The sequence below is a fragment of the Artibeus jamaicensis genome, unplaced genomic scaffold (genome assembly GCF_021234435.1).
Source record: "Artibeus jamaicensis isolate MK-2021 breed Jamaican fruit bat unplaced genomic scaffold, CSHL_Jam_final scaffold_847, whole genome shotgun sequence".
NCBI classification, from domain to species: domain Eukaryota; kingdom Metazoa; phylum Chordata; class Mammalia; order Chiroptera; family Phyllostomidae; genus Artibeus; species Artibeus jamaicensis.
In genome coordinates this window covers 22,172,070-22,192,439 of record NW_026522057.1, presented here as the reverse complement: position 1 = coordinate 22,192,439, position 20,370 = coordinate 22,172,070, and the positions used below count along the sequence as shown (strand labels likewise).

The window sequence follows — 20,370 nt, the reverse complement described above, 5'->3', positions numbered from 1 at the left end:
GACCCCCCTCCACCTGCCGTGGGCCCATCTGTGGGAAAGGCTGAGTGATGTCTTCGTAGTACATGGAGACCTTTCCTGTCCGGCTGAGGGCTGTGACCTAGTGGAGGTGGAATCAGGAAGACTTGTAGGAAGGGAGCTTGGGATGTGCTGCAGACTTTGGGATGAAGCTGGACACGTGGCCCCTGTGGCCCCACTGCCCCACCTGGGCTTATTTGCCCTCCTTCTGCTCTCTACCCCATTCCTCAGGCCGTTCTGTCGGACATTGAGAGCGGCGTCCAGCTAAGCGGCTCCGAGCACACGGCCGATGTGTCAGATGGCAGTCTGCGGGGGCTCTCGGGCCACCGGACCCCGTCCCCGATGCAGCGCTGCTCCCCAGGCCGCGGCCGCTCCCCACGCCGAGGCCTGTCCCCGGCCTGCTCCGACTCCTCCGTGCTCACCCTGATCCACTCCGCCTTGCACAAGCGCCAACTACAGGTCCAGGTAGGAAAGGGCCTTAACATCCTGGGGGAGGGGCTTGGGCAGCCTGGGCTGGGGCCTGAGCATCCTGGGATGGAGCCAAAGCCCTGGGAGGGCCTTGTGGAACTCGGGGGTGGAGCCAGTGTAATGGAGGAGGAGCCTGAACATTCTTGGGTGGAGTCAGCTCTGGGAAAGGGCTACTCGAGCTAAGTTGGGAGTCATGGATCCGGGAGGCAACTGAGGACTCAGGGGATGGAATCTGAGCCCAGAGTAGGAGGGGCTTGGGCAGTTGGGGGCGGAGTGTGGGGAGGGCGCCGCCTGGTATAATAAGGGAGATGAGGTTCCCTAACTGGACAGACAGAGCTAGGACCCTGGGAAAAGGCCTGGGAGGAGAAGTCTGCCTAGGATGAGAGGAGCTTGGGAACTAGGAGCCAACAGGAGCCTGGGGGGAGAGTCAGAACCAGTATGCAAAGGGGAGGAGTCCCGGGGTAGTCAGAACCCAGGAGAGGGAGTGTGCCTAGTGGTTTGTCTGGCACGCTGGGGTCTTAGGTTGGGGTTGCCAGGAGACTCAGAGCTCTGGTGATGGGCTCAAAGAGGTGGTGGTGAGGGCACAGCGAAGGGGAGTGGAAACCTAGTCTAGGGGTTTAGCCCCACTGTGTCAGGCCTAGGCTGGTGTACATCCTCGGAACCAACAGAGAGCAACAGGTTGCTGTGAGGGCTTCTTGGGGCTCCCCCAGACTCAGTGGTTTCCATGCCACAGGACATGCGTGGGCGCTACGAGGCCAGCCAGGACCTCCTGGGCACGCTGCGGAAGCAGCTCAGTGACAGCGAGGGTGAGCGCCGTGCCCTAGAGGAGCAGCTGCAGCGTCTGCGGGACAAGACCGATGGGGCCACCCAGGCCCAGGAGGATGCCCAGCGCGAGGCCCAGCGTCTGCGGAGCGCCATGGACCTCCTGAGCAGGTGCCTGGGAGGTCAGAAGTGGGGGCCTGGAGAGCAAACCAGTGTCTGGGCCTAACGCCGGGCCAGGCCTGTCAGCGTGTAGGTGTGCACCAGTGTGGCCATACTAGCTCTTTGTGTTTCCTGGCAGTGAGGTAGCAAACATTTCCTGTACACCTACTGTGTGCCAGGCTCATTGCCAAGCATTTTACGAGTGTTATCCCCAATTAGTCTTCCTGTCAAACTCTCGCAGTTCAGAACCCTCACCGTCCTGAGGTTGAGAGGCTTGTCCAAGCTCACGCAGCCATGTGGCCAGTGGTAGTGATTGGAACTGAAAGCAAAACCGCTGCTTCTCCTGCCTTGGAAGGAGAAGGGCTGTCTGTGTTGTTGCAGTCGTAGTGAACACCTCATTCTGCATTTTGCTATTTTTCCTTGATATCATGTTGTTCCCACTGCTAGCCTTCGTATTTATGATGCTTCAAGTGACGAGGTGGGACAGTGAAAGGTATGACAGTCATCAGTCCTAAGTCTGAGCTGGAAACCTTAGCTGGCTCAGAAAGAGGCACCCCCAACCCCCCATTGCTTGTGACTGGTGGAGTCGGGGAAGTGGCAGCCTTCTGCACACTGTCAGAGTTCCCAGTCGTTGCCTCCCCCGACCGTCCTGTCCTGGCTGCCGCATGCCGCCAGCCTGTGCAGCAGGAAGCTGTGAGTTCTGGACAGACCCAGCCCTACTGGGCCTCCCCGAATGGAGGGACAAGGCAGGGAGCACTATAGAAGCATCTACTGGCCGTGTGGACTAGCAAGCTGGCCCACATATTCCAGGAGCCTAACCTCTTCAGCCTGGTGGCATACTGGAAGATAATGTCACTGCCTCCATCCGATCCACTGGGCCCCCAAATGGGCAGTTTTGGGGAGAAGGAAAGCCAGGTTCCCTCTGCCAGGAAGAGCCAGCTTCACGGAGACGTAGATGAGATGAGCGTGGGTAAGGTCAGGGAAGGCTTCCTGGAGGTAGGGGCCTCCAAGGATGGAAGATGCGGCTCACATCTAGGACCGCAGCATGGCCGCCTTCCCTGCTGAGAGCAGCCCCAGCATCCCCTTCAGCTCCCTCTTTCCTGATGCTGCAGGGAGAAGGACAGCCTGGCCCAGAGCCTGCAGGCAGCCCAGCAGCAGGCTGAGGAGCTGCAGCAGGAGCGAGAGAAGCTACAGGCAACGCAGGAGGACCTGCGGCGCCAGCGGGACCGGCTAGAGGAAGAGCGGGAGGACACAGCGCAGGACGGTGCGCGGACACGCAGGGAGCTCGAGCGTAGGTGAGTGGCTCTGGCCTCCCTGCCGGGGCCACTTGAATGGGCCTTGGGGCTCCTGACAGTGTCCTTGGCGGCTAGAGAGCACCTGGGCCTCCTGTCATCTTGAAGTCCTCAAGACACCCCTCTGACGCAGGGTCTTCTGATCAGCCCCATTTTGGTAAACGGAGGCTCAGGGAGGCTGAGCCTTACCTGGGATCCAAGGACTGGTAGGAGGCAGAGTTAGTATGGTGGACCGTACTAATGACAATAATTAAAGTAACAGTAGTAATATTAACATTTTTTAAAGTGAAAGTAACAGTAATAATACTAATACTAATACTACTGAGTGCCAGACATCCTTTTAAGCAATTAGTTCCTCTTATTTAACCCTTGTGGTAATTCTGTGATGTAGGAGCTATTATTAGCCCCATTTTATGGACTGTGAAACTGGGGCCCAGAAAGGTCATGTACCTTCCCCAAGGTCACAGCTAGTTAGTAAAAGAGCCGAGATTTGAACCCGAGCGTCCTGCCTCTCACTCTGAAGAGTTAACCCCTTACCCACCACACTCTTTCCTTCTCTGAGACACGAGTCACAGTGGTGCCCAGGGCATTGTGGTAGTGGGCGTTATTCTTGGTTCCAAAGGCCCTTGGGGAGCGCTGTCAGGCGCCATTTCAGTACCTCACGTATCCTTACCTAAGTCGTGTATCCTTGTAACAGTTCACAAGGTGGTGTCACTCATCTTGCAGACGTGAAAACTGAGGCCAAGAGTCACAGAGTCACAGAGTCACAAGGCGGTGGCCCTGGCTTGTGGTGAGACTCTTGCCCCCAGGGCGCCTGCCTCAGACCTGCCCTGCAGCCTGTTCCAGATTGTCTGGCTGCAGGGGACTCAGGGCAGGGAAGTGACACGTGGCATCCACCCCCCACTCTGTCCCACAGCATGAGACAACTAGAGCAGCTGGAAGCAAAGCGCTCAGGGCTGGCAAAGGAGCTGGTGGAGGTGAGGGAGGCGCTGAGCTGTGCCACGCTGCAGCGGGACGTGCTGCAGGCCGAGAAGGCCGAGGTGGCCGAGGCGCTGACCAAGGTGTGTCCCTCTGTGCCGCACAACCACAGACCTGCTCTCCCTGAGGCCCCAGACCTCTCTCTCAGGCCACAGACTGACCCTCACTTCAGGCTGGCCTCTGACCCTGGTCACAGACAGATCCCTGCCTTCCAGACTCAGGCTAACCTTGGACCTGGGCCACAAACTGACCTCTGATCCCAGATGGGTTAATTCACCTCTGTTAGTGGCCATATATCCTTGCTTTTCCAGATGCCTGGGGCAGTGCCTATAGTTCAGGCCATCTTGTCCCATCTCTGGACACAGGCTGGGGGTCTGTGAGAGTTGGGGCACAGCCCTTGACAAGTGCCTGCCCCACTCCCTGAGCAGTGGCACCCCTAGACCCTGCTTTGGGGACCGCCCGACCCTGCTCTGCCCGGCTCGGGTATGCAGCTTGTTTCAAGTAGCCTCGCGGGCAGTAGGCCTTCTGCAGTGTTTTTCGGTCTCAGCTCGTGTCTCCTCTGTCCACCCCCAACCCTGTCTCTGGGGTCCCATCTCTCTGTGTCTCTTCTTGTTTCACCTACTGTCTTGCCTCTCCCCATCCCTCCATGTCTCTGCGCATCTTTTCCCATCTCTCCTCGTCTCCCTCCGTATCTCGCCAGCTCTCCCCTCATGACTGTCTCTGGCTGCCCTGCAGGCTGAGGCTGGCCGCGTGGACCTCGAGCTCTCAATGACCAAGCTGAGGGTGGAGGAGGCCTCTCTGCGGGACTCCTTGTCCAAGCTGAGCGCCCTCAACGAGAGCCTCGCCCAGGACAAGCTGGGTCTGAACCACCTGGTTGCCCAGGTATGCTGTGTGCCAGCAGACCCACCTGTGTCCCCCACTCCCAGACCCCACTAGGCGTCCCAGGCCCAGCCTCAGCCCACATTGTGCCTCACTGTACATTTCCCTGGACAACTCTGTCCCTGTACCTATCTGTCCTGCCCCTGTCTCTTTCTGTCTCCCACTCCGTCTGTCCATGTATCCTCTTTCATGGTCTGAGTTCGAAAGAAGCTCCTTGGGCCCTCCTTCCTTCTCCCCTCTCCCCAGTGTCCGCATTGCCAAGGGCACCACCCCGTTCCTCCAGTTAGTCTCCCCTGGGCTGTCTGTGTTAGGTGGGTGGGTGATCCTTGGTCCTGGGTGGGACCTCCTTCCCTGGGTGGAGGGGCTGGGCTGATCTGCTCACTCACCTCCGCCCGTACGGGGACCCACAGCTGGAGGAGGAAAAGGCAGCCCTCCTGGGCCAGCAGCGGCGGGTGGAACAAGAGGCCACCTTGGCTCGGGAGGAGCAGGAGCGGCTGGAACAGCTGCGGCTGGAGCAGGAGGTGGATCGGCAGGGCCTGGAGGGCTCCCTGCGGGTGGCAGAGCAGGCCCGGCAGGCCCTGGAGCACCAGGTCCCCACACTGCGCCAGGAGCGCTGCCGGCTGCAGGAGCAGCTGGCCCAGGTGGGTGATGTGGGGGATGGGGAGCAGGTGGGGCAAGAGTTCCAGGCTCCCAGCCTTCTGCACCCTGTCCTGGGGTAACTCACAGGCTCAGAAGACTGAATGTGGGTTTAAGTCCAGCTCCACCTCTGTCAGCTGGGCCTTGGGCAAGCTATTCAACCTATTCACATCTCTGTTACCCCATCTGTAATATGGGGCTAATCATTCCCATCACAAAGGGCTGTTCTAAAGAGGACACCCATGTAAGCACTTGGCAGCTGGATCACACCATTCAGTAACTATCGCTGATGTGAGAACAGGTAGAGAATTTTCGAATTGGAATGGTGGGTTTGTTGGGATCATGGCTGGAAGGACCTTAGGGTTTTAGGGTTCCAGGGGCCTTTCTTGGGTGTCCGTTCTGGAGAGCCTGGGTTCCTGGGAGGGGCCTCTCGGGGGTGGGCCACAGGGGCAGGGAGCAGGGTTCCATGGGGATTTTACTTATTTATTTTAGAGAAAGGGGAAGGGAGGGAGAAAGAAAGGGAGAGAAACATCAATGTGTGGTTGCTTCTCACACGCCCCCTACTGGGAGACTTGGCCCACAACCCAGGCATGTGCCCTGATTGGGAATCGAACTGGCTGCCCTTTGGTTTGCAGGCTGGCACTTAATCCACTGAGCCACACCAGCCAGGGCCATGTTCCCATCGTGAATCTTGCAAAGGAGCACTCCTTTGGTCTGTTTTATATATTCAGCCGCTCTGGAAGTTTGGGGGTATGGAAAGGGTTCTGTGCTGACCCGGACTGAGTGAGGACCCTCGCTGTGTTCATGAGTGTATTGCAGGTTCAGAGGAGTCTCTGATTTGTTCAGGTACACACAGCACATCAGAACAGGGACTGGGCTCGAACCCAGGCCTCCAGCCTGTTAGGCCGCGGAGAGCTGGCTCTGGCCCAGGGTTGGGGTGCTGAGCAGGCTGGGGGAATCTGAGCGTGGTGCTCACAGGTCCTGGGCGGGTGCCAGCTCTCCCGGCAGCTGAGCGGGCGGGAGCATGAGCTGGAGCAGGCACGGCGGGAGACGCAGCGGCAGGTGGAGGTGCTGGAGCGGGTGACCCGGGAGAAGGAGGCGCTGGCCAAGGAGCGGGCCGGCCTGGCCGTGCAGCTGGCGGCAGCCGAGCGTGAAGGCCGGACCCTATTGGAGGAAGCCACACGCCTTCGGTAAGGCTTTGGGCTCTGCCCAGCCCACGCTGGGGGGTCTGCCTGGGGCCACTCTCGCCCCTCACACTCTGGCGTTGGCCCACAGGCATAGTTACTGTGGAGCCAGGCTTGCCAGCTCGTCCTAGCTATGGCTCAGGCTTCCCCAGGGAGCGTGGGCCCTGCTGGGCAGGTAGGCTGGCACCCGGCCCGTGGCTGGCCACGCCCTGGGATCCACAGTTTCCTGGGGCCCAGGAGGCTGAGTCCTAAGGCCTGAGGGATTGTGTGTGCTGCAGCTTGGAGAAGGAAGCGCTGGAGAGCAGCCTGTTTGAGGTGCAGCGGCAGCTGGCCCAGCTCGAGGCCCGCCGGGAGCAGCTGGAAGCTGATGGGCAGGCCCTGCTGCTGGCCAAGGAGACCCTGACTGGTATGGGGGGAGCCAGGGGGGTGGGTGAGGAATGCCAGCCTCCAGCCTGGACTGTAACCTCTCATGTTCTGGGGTCTCGTGGAAATTGGGAGCACTGCCTTCAGGGTCTGCCTGATCTGGGTTCCAGTCCTCCTGCCGCCACTGAGATCTGACCTTTCTCGAGCAAGCCCCTTCCCTCGCTGGGCCACAGGCTCTCATCTGACAGTTAGGGGTGATGTTGCCCGCCTTCTGAGGCTGTTGCCAGGATGGGGTGAGGCAAGCTTGTGAAGGCCTTGGCACAGCACCCAGCTCAGCCCACGGTGCCTGCTGCGTACTGTCCTCAGGGTGCCCAGAGCGTCCTGAGCTCTGCGTGGAGCCCTCTCGGCTTCTCCGAACGACCCTCTCAGGTCATTTCCAGGGTCCCAGCCCTGCTTCTCCCCACATGTCCCCCCACACCCCAGTCTCTGAACTCAGGGGTTCTTCTTACTCACAAATACTTACTAAGCACCTACTTGGACCATGAAAATTAACTTCCCTGTGCACGTGCACCCGAGCCAGACAGAACCAGGAAGAGTCTGTGCTGGGTTTCCAACCCAGGAGGTGGTTTTCATTTATTAATTTTATTATTATTTTAAAAGACTTCATTTCTTTATTTTCAGAGAGAGGGGAAGGGAGGGGGAAAGAGAGAGAGAAACATCAATGTGTGGTTTCCTGTTGCACGCCCCCTACTGGAGATCTGGCCTGCGTGCAACCCAGGCATGTGCCCTGACTGGGAGGGAATCAAACCAGCGACCTTTTGGTTTGCAGGCCGGCGCTCAGTCCACTGAGCCACACCAGCCAGGGCAAGGGGATGGTGTCTAGATCGTCCACAGTAGCGCACATCCTCCCTGTGGTCGCCTCCATTAGTGCTGACAGCTAATAGCCCACCAGGTGTGTCTGTGGCAGTTGGTCACTAAAGGAGGTGCCATGTGGAGAGCTGTGTGGCTTTGGGAAGTTACCTGTCTCCTCTGAGCCTCCTCATCCTCATCTGTAGATTGGGGGTGAGATAAGCCGCCCCGGCATGCTGTGAAGCTCTGGGGAGATTAGCTCTGTCACGGCTCGGCCAGGTACTGGCCTGTAGTGGGCACTCTGTCAGTAAGGGGGGGTTGCTGTCCTCTTCATTTGTGGGGGCCTCCTCATCAGTCATTTCATCTCTTTGATGCCACTCCTGGTAGGGAGGGAGGGGGGCAGGGCCGGTGGACTTGGGCAGCAGGTGAGAAAACAGGCCCAGAGGGCGAGAAGTTTCTTCAAAGGAACCCAGCCCAGGTACCATGTGTGCGCTGTCTCCTCTGGGGTTTTGCCTGCTTGGCTCACCTGGCCTGAGTCTGCTGGCTCACAGGGAGGTTTCGACCCAAGCCTGTCCCCTCCCACTGTCCTTCCCGTGCAGGGGAACTGGCAGGCCTACGGCAGCAGGTGACAACTGCAGAGGAGAAGGCGGCTCTGGACAAGGAGCTGATGGCCCAGAAGCTGGTGCAGGCTGAGCGGGAGGCCCAGGCCTCTCTGCGGGAGCAGCGGGCAGCCCACGAGGAGGACTTGCAGCGCCTCCAGCGGGAGAAGGTCTGGGCCCTGGGTCAGGGTGGGCAGGGCTCCGAGCTGCTGTCTCCTCTGTGATCTCAGAGCGTCCTCACCCTCACTTGTCCTCGGTCTCCACCTCTGTGACATGGAACTTTCTTCATCTCTGTTTAGGGTGGGGGGCCCTAGGGGGAAGCTGGGAGGAAAACATCGGGGACTTCTTATGAAACATATGGCTTCCCAGGCCCCAAATCTCGTCTAGCTCTGGTGATCCTGATTCAGGAAAGCACTTTCATTGGCTAAGAATTACTGTTTGCGTATGAGGGATCACTCTAGGACCAGCACACATACTAGGAAAGGTGAGGGGCCAGGTCACTAGAAGACAGAACAGAGCTGTCTGAGAACACTGGCCCTGGACTTACATTGCCTGGGTTTGGGCCTGCTCCAGGCCACGCACTGGTTATATTGCCTGTGGTCTTCGTGACTTTGTTTCCCCATCTGTAACCATGGGGACAAGGGTCGTATAGGGTGTCGTGAGCACGAGCTGAGAAGCCCATGTGGAGGGTTATTGCGGTGACTGGCACTTGGTAAATGCTCCGTAAATGCTGCTTGCTGTGATTGTGGTACTAGGTAGGATAGGCTTCGGGACAGGGGACCTGTGTCACCCGTCTGCGACAGGGCTGCCTCTGTCAGAGGTTCAGGCTTTGACTCCAGGGGCGCCATTCGCTCTGACCCTCCAGCAGGTGGCAGTGAAGCACTTGAAGTGTTACCAAGGTGCCAGGCACCGCCCTCAGACCCTAGGTGGGCGCTGGTTCTTTGCTTGTGGGTTCTAGCCACCCGGTCCCCAGGGAACGAACTCCTGTGTCATCTTTATTCTTCCTGCCCTGCCTGACTTGGCGTCTTAATGTCACCTACTCTTCTCTTTTCTGCCACTCTGCCACCCCCTGACTCCAATCCCCCTTCATTTCTCACAGCCGATGCCCCTTGGCCCCGACCTGCAATTCTGGTCCCTCTTCCTCAGCTCCTGAACAACAACCTAGTTTAAAGTCTAGATTGCTGCTTGTCATTCTGGCTTAAGGTTTTCTGCTGTCGCCACTGTCTTCAGAGCCGGGCCCGTCCCTCCCTACAGCCCACAAGGCCTCTCCTGGCCTGACTGCTTCCTGTGGCTCTGGCCCCCCTGGTCACTGCAGTTCAAGCTCCAGTGGCCCTTCAACAGTATGGTTTCCCTGTATGTGGTGTTTCCTCCTCCCTCCGGGCCATCTCGGGGGCTGGACTGTGGGCTTGGGGTTCTTCCCCTCCCCCCTCTTTTCCTGGCTGGCTGCTGCTGTCTCTCCTCCAGAAAACATTCTCTGACCCCGAGGCCAGCATTGCTGCTCCCAGGGGCTCGCACCACCCTGGCAGGTCCCTGCCACAGCCCTTGTCATCTGCCTGATCTGTAGTTTCCTGGTCGCCTGTCTCTCAGGGTCTGGGGTACAGGTGTCCCTTGCTTCGAGGGTCACGTGCGTGGGTCTGGCTCCCAGGAGGCGGCGTGGCGGGAGCTGGAGGCTGAACGGGCCCAGCTGCAGAGTCAGTTGCAGCGGGAGCGGGAGGAGCTGCTGGCCCGGCTGGAGGCCGAGAAAGAAGAGCTGAGTGAGGAGATCGCTGCCCTGCAGCAGGAACGCGACGAGGGCCTCCTCCTGGCCGAGAGTGACAAGCAGCAGGTGCGTGAGCCCTGGTGCGGGGCCCGGGTTCTGGGGCTGGTTCCCACGCAGCCACCCAGCAGCTAGGAATGGGGGTCCCTAAGCCATGCCTGGTACAGGGTGGAGCTCGCTGAGTGGCGGCCAGAGTTGCGACACCATGAGCACTGATTCCGGGAAAGCCGATCCACATTCTCCCATCTTCCCCCCGCCCCAGGCTGGGCAGGGTGTGTCACCCCTGTGGTTGCCTTCTGAGTAGTCCCTGCAATGCCCATGAGTATCAGCCGACCCTCCTCAAAGTAAACTGACTGCAGACCCTCCCATAATGTCATGGAGACAGGGCAGACTGCGTCTTTCTCTTCACCAGCTGTGTCACCCTGGACGAGTCACTTTATCTCTTTGAGCCTCAGTTTCCTCATCTATAAAGTGGGAATAATGACGGGCCCTGCTCCAGGGTTGTTGTGGCCAGTTAGTGGGGGATGAATTGTGTCCACGTCCAGAGGTACTATTACTCGAATCCTTTTCTGGGGTTTCAGGAGGTGAGCCCTGGTGACCCAGGTGAGCCCTGGGTCCACCGGTGGTGGCCCAGCCACGGCCTCCGAGTCCACTGAGGGTGCATTTTTCGGGCGCTGGGGGAAAGGCCTGCGCATGCCCCCAGCACCAACCAACCCCGCAGGCCCCTCTCTCCCTGCCCCTGCCAGGCCCTGTCACTGAAGGAGTCTGAGAAGACGGCGCTGTCGGAGAAGTTGATGGGTACTCAGCACAGCCTGACCACCATCTCTCTGGAGATGGAGCGACAGAAGCGAGACGCTCAGAACCGGCAGGAGCAGGACAGGGTAGGCAGGCTGAGCGGGGGCCTCCATCTGAGCCAGGAGACTCAGCTGTGCCTGGAGGAGCCCCCTGTGTGAGGCGGGGGCACAGCTCTGCCTTGGTGAGCCCCCAGTCTGAGGGAGGGAAGAGCTACTCCGTGCCTACTTTCTAGGCACTGAGGGATGGCAGAGGGTCTGGCCAGCGAGTGGGAGGGGCCATGCTTGGCGCTGAAAGTGGACTGATCAGCTGGCCCAGCAGGGATCACCGAGGTCGTAGGGGGATGAGGAAGGGGGCACAGCGCCCTCTGAGGAACCCGTCTGCCCTAGAGCACCATGAACTCCCTAACATCTGAGCTGCGGGACCTACGGGCCCGGCTTGAGGAGACTGCCGCGGCCCACGCTCAGGAGGCAAAGAGGCTGCAAGAGCAGGCCCGAGACCTGGGCAGGCAGCGGGAGTCCTGCATGCGCGAGGTGAGCCGCCCACCCTGTGCCTCTTTGGGCAGCACCCTCTACATGCTGCTGGGCACCTGGTTCAGTGGGGGCCCAGAAAAATGTAAGGCTCCATTCCTGCACTCAAGGATAAACGAATGCGCCCCCCCCCCCCAGAAAGGAGGCAGCAAGCATCTCCAAGTGCTTGTTATGTACACATGGGAACTTGGGGCGCTCAGGAGGGGCTGGTGGTTTCTGCCCTCTTGGTGTTGTCCCTGAGACAATCCTGATCACTTATTTCAAACCCAAATGCCGCCGACTCCAGCTTGCTTCACTCCTAATCATAACTCACGCCTGTGGTCTGAGTCTGCTCAGAGCAATGGGGGAGGTGCCCCGTGGCCAGGGCTGCGAGCATGGGCTGGTTTCCACCAAGGCCCAGCTCGAGTGGAACCCGACCGCTGTCCTCACAGGCAGAAGAGCTTCGGACTCAGCTGCGCCTGCTGGAGGATGCCCGTGACGGGTTGCGGCGGGAGCTGCTGGAGGCCCAGCGCAAGGTACGCGAATGCCAGGATGGCCGAGAGGCCCAGCGGCAGGAGGCGAATGAGCTGCGGCGCAGCCTGAGTGAGGGCGCCAAGGAGTGCGGGGCCCTGCGGCGGTCCAACGAGGAGCTGCGGGCTGCGGTGAAGAAGGCTGAGAGCGAGCGGATCAGGTAGGGCGACGGGAGGAGTCTGCCAAAGCCCCATGCTTCACACTGAATCTGGTCCCTAGAAGCTAACTTCACTCCCAAGGGTCAGGGGAAATGGCACAAAGTGGGGCCTCTCTGCCCTCAAACCAAGCCTGGCACTTGGGTTAATTTAGGTGATTTTCCTACCTGAAGGAAGGAGAAAGTGGCAGTGGGCAGAGTTGGGTCCAAACTCAGACCCCGCCTGGTGGCATCACCCTAGAAACTAGTGTGTGCCCTGCACCCTGGTCACTGGTCCACCTCTCCCTGTGGGGGACCTGGGCCCAGCTCCGAGGAACTCCGCTCAGGACCAAGCCACATGGGCAAACAGCAGTTGGAGCACCTTCAGGCCAAGAGCCAGGCAGATTCATTCCAGGAATCACGGGAGGGGACTTTTGTGTAGAGCCACACACTGTCCTCCCAGGACCTGGGGCTGCCTCTGACCTCTTCCCCTGCCCTTTCCAGCCTGAAGCTCGCCAATGAGGACAAGGAGCAGAAGCTGACGCTCCTTGAAGAGGCTCGGGTGGCCATGGGCAAGGAGGCTGGGGAGCTGCGGGCTGGGCTGCAGGAGGTGGAGCGCTCACGGCTGGAGGCTCGGAGGGAGCTGCAGGAGCTCCGGCGGCAGGTACCCTCCGCAGCTGGCGCCTTCCCTGGGCACTGGCTGTGTGGCCCATTAAAACTTTGTACAGACACTGAAATTGGAATTTTCCATAATTTTCCTGCGTCAAAATTCAAGCATTTAAAAGTGAACTATTTCCAACTATTTAAAAAGGCAAAACCCATCTTAGCTCAAGGTCTCTCAGAAGCAGGCAGCTGGTGGAATTCAGCCTGTACTTTGCTGACCCATGAACTGGATGATCTCCAAACTCATCAACAGGAGGAAGCATTTAACAAGTGCCTTCTGTATACAGGGCACTGCCATGGACCCCGTGCGCACAGGCTCTGCCACTCTGGAATACCCCCCCAAAAGAGGAAGCAGCCCCATCTGGCCCCTAGGCTCTACCTTCCCCACAGACGGCCCAGCCTGAATACAAAGCCTTTCCGCCTCCCAGCATGGCCCCTTCTACCCAGGCCCTTCCTGTTGGGCTGAAGTCCTGGAAGCCACAGGAGTCCCTGAAATTGAATGCCAGGCTCTTGCTGGGTGCTTTGCATGCCACAGCATGATCTCCCATTCCCCTCACTTTATAGCACTTTGGGGTAGGCCTTGCCCCCACTCCTGTGGGGAAACAGGGGCTTAAAATGTACCTTAGCACTCCACTTGTCTGAGATCAAATCCCAGTCTGCTCCCTGGGGGCTGTGTGACTTTGGGCAAGTCACTTCACCTCCCTGAGCTTCAGTTTTCTCATCCTTTAAATAGGGATACTGTTAAGCCCTACCCCATCTAGAACTGTGTTAAGATGAAATGAGTTAATATGAGTGAAGTGCTTAGAACAGGGCCAGACACTGGGTGAGCACGCCATAGTAGTTAGGCATTTGTACAGGTGGGAGGTGGTCCAGGGAGCTGTGGCTTCTGCCTGAAGAACACCTAGGGGCTCAAATCCCTCCCCGACTCTCCGTGAGAGACAGTTATGATTTGGTGGTAAACTGAGGTCATTGGTGCCCAGGTGCCTGGCATGGCTCGTGCTCATTGGATGTAACTGGGGCAAGCTCCCAGTGAATTTGGGGTGGTGTTCAGTGTACACGTCCCTAGGGCAATGGGTCCCAAGTGCCCCCCCGTGCCAGGCCCGGACTAGGCAGGGTCTAGGGGCAGAGCTGAACAGGATGCTGTAGGAACCTTTGAGCACTCACCTATAATACCCAGGACTAGAGGGGGCTGTGGGTGCTGAGAATGGGTCCTAGGTCCTACCCGTGTCCTCTTTCTCCCACAGATGAAGATGCTGGACAGTGAGAACACCAGGCTGGGCCGGGAGCTGGGGGAGCTGCAGGGCCGCCTGGCACTGGGTGAGCGGGCGGAAAAGGAGTGCCGGCGGGAGGCCCTGGGCCTCCGACAGAAGCTGCTGAAGGGTGAGGCCAGCCTGGAGGCCTTGCGACAGGAGGTAACTAGGTGGGTGGGCAGGCTGGAGGGGGAGGGTCGTGGGGGCAGTGGCTGCTCTGTCCCTCCCTCTCGGGAGAAGCAGGCCGGGACTCTAATGCTGGAGTCATTCAAAGAGACCAGTACCTAACACTTGCCCCTGTCCCCTATTCCTTGAGAGTCTTCCCCGGCTGTAATAATAATAATAACAACAACGGTAAGAACTTTGTAGCAGGAGTCGATGGGGAGAGGGGAGCCCTGTAGCTATAACCTTATTGGATTCACCCAGAAGCCTCCTGAGATAGGCACAGTTAGCCCCATTTTACAGAGAGAACCAGACTCTAAGGCTTGGAGAGATAAGGGATCTGCCCAGGGTCACACAACCACGTAGGTCAGTCTGACTCCAGAGTCTGCACTCCACCTTTGCTGGCTGTTTCACTACATCGAATCTACTGTGTGACCTTGACTAGGTCACTTACCCTCTCTGTGCTTCGAAGCACTTGTGGGATAGGGCCTAGTCCAGCAGGGGAGGTGCACAGAGCCTCCACCCAGCTCCTGGCTTCCGGGCGCTGCTCGGTAGCAGTGAAGCTGCTGATTGGGAGAAGTTGACTGATTCTCCATATTAGAGAGCTGCGTCTCTGTGTGCGTGTGAGAGAAAGAGAGATCATGTACTCTGTCAGTAAATAATTCTGTAGTACATTCCCCCCGCTGTGTGATTTATTGATAAAGGACTTGCGCTGAGAGGCAGTGTGGTCTTGTGGTGCAGAGAGCAGGCCTGGGAGCCAGAGGGCCTGGCTTAGCCTTCCAGCTCCTAGCTCACTAGTTGTGGGCCTTGGGCAAGTTACATGACAGCTCTGGGCCTCGGTGTCCTGCCTCAGTTTCCTCACTCGTAAAATAGAGCGGATTCATAGTGGTGGAGTTGACGTTTTTTGGAAAGTACTCAGTGTTTGGCACTGATAAGCCCTATCTATGTAAGTGTCAGCTGTTTATTACTAATAAACCCTGTAATTAGAAGTCACGAAAGAAAGATAAATTCTTTTTTTTTAAAGATTTTATTGATTTATTTTTAGAGAGGGGAAAGGAAGGAGAAAGAGAGGAAAGAAACATCAATGTGTGGTTGCTTCTTGCACATCTCCTACTGGGGATCTGGCCCTCACCCAGGCATGTCCCTGACTGGGAATTGAACTGTGTGCCCTCTGGTTCGCGGACAGGCACTCAGTCCACTGAGCCACGCCAGCCAGGGTGGAAGAGTGGAAGAGATAAATTCTAATAGGTTTCTCCCACACCTGTGAATGGTCTTCTCCTCTTCGGATGGAGACCACTAAAGGAACAGGTGTTGGGTACGCCACTTTGGGGTGGGTAGGCTTGAGGCTGGGCCTGGGAGATGGGGCAGCAGGCTGGGAGGCGGTCTTGCTGACCCTCCCCTCAGGGCTTCACCCCTGCCCCAGCTCCAGGGAGCCCATCGGAAGCTGCAGGAGCAAGAGGGCGAATTCCGGGCCCGTGAACGAGGCCTTCTAGGCAACCTGGAGGAAGCTCGCAGTGCGGAGAAGCAGCAGCTGGACAATGCCCGCAGCCTAGAGCTGAAGCTGGAGGCAGCGCGAACAGAGGCTGCGGAGCTGGGGCTGCGGCTGAGCGCGGCCGAGGGTCGGGCGCAAGGCCTGGAGGCCGAGCTGGCCCGAGTGGAGACCCAGCGGCGCGCCGCCGAGGCCCAGCTGGGCGGCCTGAGATCAGCCCTGCGCAGGGGCCTAGGTCTTGGTCGCACGCCCAGCCCCGCCCCGCGGCCTGTGGGCTCCCCAGGCCGCGCTGCACCTGCAGGAGGTGAGCTAAGTTCTAGAAGTGCACAGGAGGGAAAAGTGGAGGATGGAGACGCCTGGTCCCCACCCGCAGGACTAGTTCTCCTCTGCTGGGTTCGTCCCTTCTTTGCTTACCAATCAATCTCTAATGCCTCCTCTTTGCTCGTCTCTGACACCCAGCAGAGAACCGCCCATCTAGGCAAAGTCAGTTTCCATCTCTGTGAGTCCACGCCCCTCTTTTGACGTAGTCTAGGCCCCGCCCCCTCGCCAAAGATACTCTCTGCTGATCCAGGCTCCCTGGGTCACTTCTTGTTGAAGGGGCCGGAAGTCTCCTCTTCTTGATGCCCCCAACTCCTCTGAGTCTTTGGGCATCCATCCTCCCTATTGACCCCCACCCTCTCTTTATCAGCACCCCATTCTCTTCAGCTCCACACCCCTCTGTGTCAGGCCTGTGACTTCCGGGTCTCCCTCAGGCAGATACACACTCCGCCAAGACCCCTTCCAGGGACCCCTTTAGTAAATTCCCAGCCCCACCTGCTCCCAAGGCCCGGAAGATGGTGCTGGGAAGATTCTCGCTGTGCTTCAGGGGGTGCAAGCGCCCCTGTAGGGAGCGTTCATCTTGTCTCAGCCTGGCACAGGGTCGCCTTGATTCCTAGGGCCCCGACTAGGACCCAAGGGATCCGATCACCGTGGGCTGTGGGCTGTGGGGTAATGAGTCATTGCCTTTTCAAATCCACAGATTTAGGCCCAGGATCTCATTCGTTCACACAGCTACTCAGTATTTACAAAGCACCTACTGTGCACCAAACATAATCGAAGTGCTGGGGTTGGAGCAGTAAACAAAACTGTCCTTTCATGGCGTTCATAGTCTAGGCAAGGGAGTATCAGACAGGAATGTGCTATAGAAATGAACTACAGCATGTACTGGGTGGGGCGACGGCTGGAAAACAGGTGAGGAAATGTGAGTTTAGGCACATTGCAGGTGAGGATGTGACATGGAGCGGCCGCACGGAGAGCAGCTTGGCAATTTCTCAAAAAGCTAACCCCAGAATTACCATAGGACCCAGCAATTCCACTCCTAGGCAAGTACCCCAAAGAATTTAAAACAGGGACCCGAACAGATCCTTGTACCCCAGTGTTTGTAGCAGCCGAACAGTGGGGGCAATGAGTGTCCGCAGACAGGTGAGCAGATGAACGAACATGTAGCGTGTCCATACAGAGGAACAGTGCTCGGCCTTAAAGAGGAAGGTCATTGTGACACATGCTACAACAGGGACAGACCTTGACAGCATCATGCTAAGTGAAATAAGCCAGTCCCAAAGGGCAAAGAGCGTACAATTATCGCACTTACATCAAATATCTAGAATAGCCAAATTCACAGAGACAGAAAGTAGATTAGAGGCCATGAAGGGCTGTGGGAAGTTATTGTTTAGTGAGCACAGTCTCTAGGGTGCATTAGCTTCCAGCGCTACTGTAACAAAGAGCCATCAGCAGTGTCTTAAACAACAGGAATTCCTGTCTCCCAGTTCAGGAGGCCGGAAATCTGAGATCAAGGTGTGGGCGGGGCCCTGCTCCCGCGCTGGTGCTGGGGGGAGGGGCCTGCCCCAGGCGCCTTGGCTTCCAGTAGTTCTCTGGCTGTGTCCGCGTAACTCCCACCTTCACATGGCCTTCGCCTTGAGTATGTGTCCAAATGTCCCCCTTTTTAAAAAGATTTTTTTGTTTCCTGGCTGGTGTAGCTCAGTGGATTGAGCACAGGCCTGCGAACCAAAGCATCCCTGGTTTGATTCCCAGTCAGGGCACAGGCCTGGGTTGCAGGCCCAGATCCCCAGTAAGGGGCTCATGCCGCACGCTGATGTTTCTCTCCCTCTCTTTCTCCCGAAAGGAGAACCTTTCCTAAAAATAAATAACAAAAATTTTAAAAGATTTTTATTTATTTAGTTTAGAGAGATGGGGAAGGGAGGGAGAAAGAGAGGGAGTGAAACATCAATGTATGGTTGCCTCTAGCATACCCCATATTGGGGACCTGGGCCTGCAATCCAGGCACATGACTGCATGACTGGAAATCAAACCAGCAACCCTCTGGTTCACAGAGGGGCACTCCATCCCCCCTTTTTTCCCCCCAAAGATTTCATTATTTATCTTTAGAGGGGAAGGGAAGGAGAGAGGGAGAGAAATATCATTGTATGGTTGCATCTCGTGCATCCCCTGCTGGGAACTGACCTGCAACCCAGGTATGTGCCCTGACTGGGAATCGAACCTCAGTTGTTTGGTTTGCAGGCCCGCATTCAATCCACTGAGCTACACCAGCCAGGGCAAATCTCTCCTTTTTATAAGAGCACCCATCGTATTGGAGCAGGGCCTGCACTACTCCAGTAAGATCGCATCTTAACTAATGACATCTGCGATGACCCTGTTAGCAAACAAGGTCACGTTCTCGGGTCCCAGCAGTTAGGACGTCAGCATGAATTTCGGTGAGACACAGTTCAACCCCGAAGAGGGATGATGGAAGGATTTGGAAACAGATAGTGGTGATGGTCGTGTGATGATGTGAATATAATTAAGGCCACTACATAGTACACTTAGAGGTGGTTAGAAAGGCATGTTTTGTATATATCAACAATTCTCTTTAAAGATAAGGCAAGGGAGGAGCTGGGGTGCATGGGAGATGGGGAGAGCCCCACTGAGGAGGCGGTAGGTAAAGGAAGGATGGGACAAGAGACTCAGGACAAGTGGAGGTAACCGTGTGCTGTGAACACAGCGACAGAGCAGCCGGAGTGTAGGGGGCAGGGTGGGAGGAGTGGGGGGTGAGGACATGGGGACGAGGGACCTGCTCAAGTATGAGAGTGCTGGCTTCTACTCTGAGAGATGGGGGTCCCAGAGGCAATGGGGGAATGTCCTGCTGTGGGTTCCTTGGGTGCTGACAGAGCTGTGGGCCAGACTGGGTGTCTGTCACTTGGCAGAGGCTGGAGGAAGCTAACAGGCCGAATCCCGTCCTGCAGTTTCAATGTTGACCTCTAGGTGCCGTCCTGTCTCTGTTCATTCTGCCCCTCCCTTCACTTTGAGCCCACGCAGCCTGCGCAGCCCATGCGGTCCCTGAAGGGGGGATTAGTCCTTAGTCCCAGGGGATTACTATGAGGATAGAAGGAGGTAATGTAGGAAAAGCATTGACTCAGTGCCAGCGCTCAGTACAGGAAGGTGTTGAGGTGATGGAGTGTCCACCCTTGGACTGAGCCCTGGGGACACAGCCCTCATGGCTGGGTGTGGAGCAGACATCAGAGCTCCAACAGGGTGGGACAAGGTCACCCCAACATGGTGTGGGGTCAGGGAGGCCTTGGGGAGTGCTCTTTACATTTAGATCTAAGGGAATGGGCCAGGCAAAGAGAAGTTGTAGGGAGAGAAGGGAACAGCATATATGAAGGCCCTAGTGCTGGAAAAGGGAATGTTCTAGAACATGAGAGCAGAGGGTGATGGGGCGTAGCCAGCTTGTGAGAGGCTCATGCTGGAGTGAGCAATGGGGCCTCTAAGTGATGGCACGGGAGCTGGGCTTGACTCTGAGGGCAGCGGGGGCGGGTGAAGGGTGACACGCAGGAGGGTGAGGGGACCCGACTGGGGCCATGGGAAGCTCACGTGGGCTGCTGGGATGGGGAAGATGTGTTGAGAGCTTGCAGACAGCATCCTGGCAGGAGAGGCCAGTGGCTGCCGCATCCCTGAGCACTTCTCCTCCTCTAGGAAGTGGGGAAGGACCCCGCAGCCCCAGCCCCTTGGAACACAGCCCTGGATCTGAGCCACCATCCCCAGGACCTGCTACCTCCCCGGTGTCTCCAGACTTGGACCCAGAGGCCGTGCGGGGGGCCCTCCAGGATTTCCTGCAGGAGCTTCGGAGCACCCAGAGAGAACGGGTGAGGCTGCTGTGAGTGGCTGGCTGGGAAATTAGTGGCTGAGGGCCCAGTGAGGGGCTGCAGGTTGTCAGAGCAAGGGTCTTCCCTTCCCCCAACTTTGGGACTGCAGAATGAGCTTCGGACCCAGACAAGTGCCCTGAGTCGCCAGCTGGTTGACATGGAGGCCGAGAGGGACAGTGCAACCTCCCGGGCAAAGCAGCTGCAGAAGGCTGTGGCCCAGAGCGAGGAAGGTGAGTCAGATACCCCGACCCCCGGGTCCTTGCTTTGTTTTCTCGTGCTCTTGGCAGCGGAGGTGGGAGGCTGTGGGGTTCCCTGAGTGGCTCCTGAGTCCCTGCCCTGGCCACTGTGACCCGAGTTGGGGGCTGTTGCCTCTGGGAGACCATTCCTGGTGAGCCCCACCCCATCTCCAAACTTACAGACCCTCAAGGACTCAGGGGCAGGTCCTGTGGTGGGTAGACAAGCAGGCCAGGCATGTTGTGGCCTAGCCCAGGGCTCTAGGCTGTGCCTGGCCAGCTCTGACCCCTGGGGTGGGGGCTGTAGCCCGGCGCAGCGTGGATGGGCGGCTGAGCGGGGCCCAGGCGGAGCTGGTGCTGCAGGAAGAGAGTGCCCGGCGCAGCGAGCGGGAGCGCCGCGCTGCGCTTGACCAGGTGACCGCCCTGGAGAGGAGCCTGCAGGCCACCGAGAGTGAGCTCCGGGCCAGCCAGGTAGGCAGGAGCCCTGGGC

At 58.0% G+C, this 20,370-nt stretch overlaps 1 protein-coding gene across 1 annotated transcript in view; it reads left to right on the top strand.

Moving 5' to 3' along the window:
* CROCC (ciliary rootlet coiled-coil, rootletin) overlaps positions 1–20,370 on the top strand; it is a 38,242-nt gene that overhangs the window by 11,545 nt on the left and 6,327 nt on the right. Inside the window, 19 exon segments of the mRNA XM_037146077.2 lie at positions 247–480; positions 1,217–1,416; positions 2,517–2,699; positions 3,613–3,757; positions 4,410–4,556; positions 4,964–5,194; positions 6,186–6,379; positions 6,652–6,779; positions 8,185–8,354; positions 9,830–10,009; positions 10,687–10,821; positions 11,122–11,265; positions 11,694–11,932; positions 12,410–12,569; positions 13,813–13,980; positions 15,404–15,773; positions 19,478–19,647; positions 19,757–19,877; positions 20,188–20,351. Of these exon segments, the coding sequence (XP_037001972.2) occupies positions 247–480; positions 1,217–1,416; positions 2,517–2,699; positions 3,613–3,757; positions 4,410–4,556; positions 4,964–5,194; positions 6,186–6,379; positions 6,652–6,779; positions 8,185–8,354; positions 9,830–10,009; positions 10,687–10,821; positions 11,122–11,265; positions 11,694–11,932; positions 12,410–12,569; positions 13,813–13,980; positions 15,404–15,773; positions 19,478–19,647; positions 19,757–19,877; positions 20,188–20,351 (3,483 nt within the window).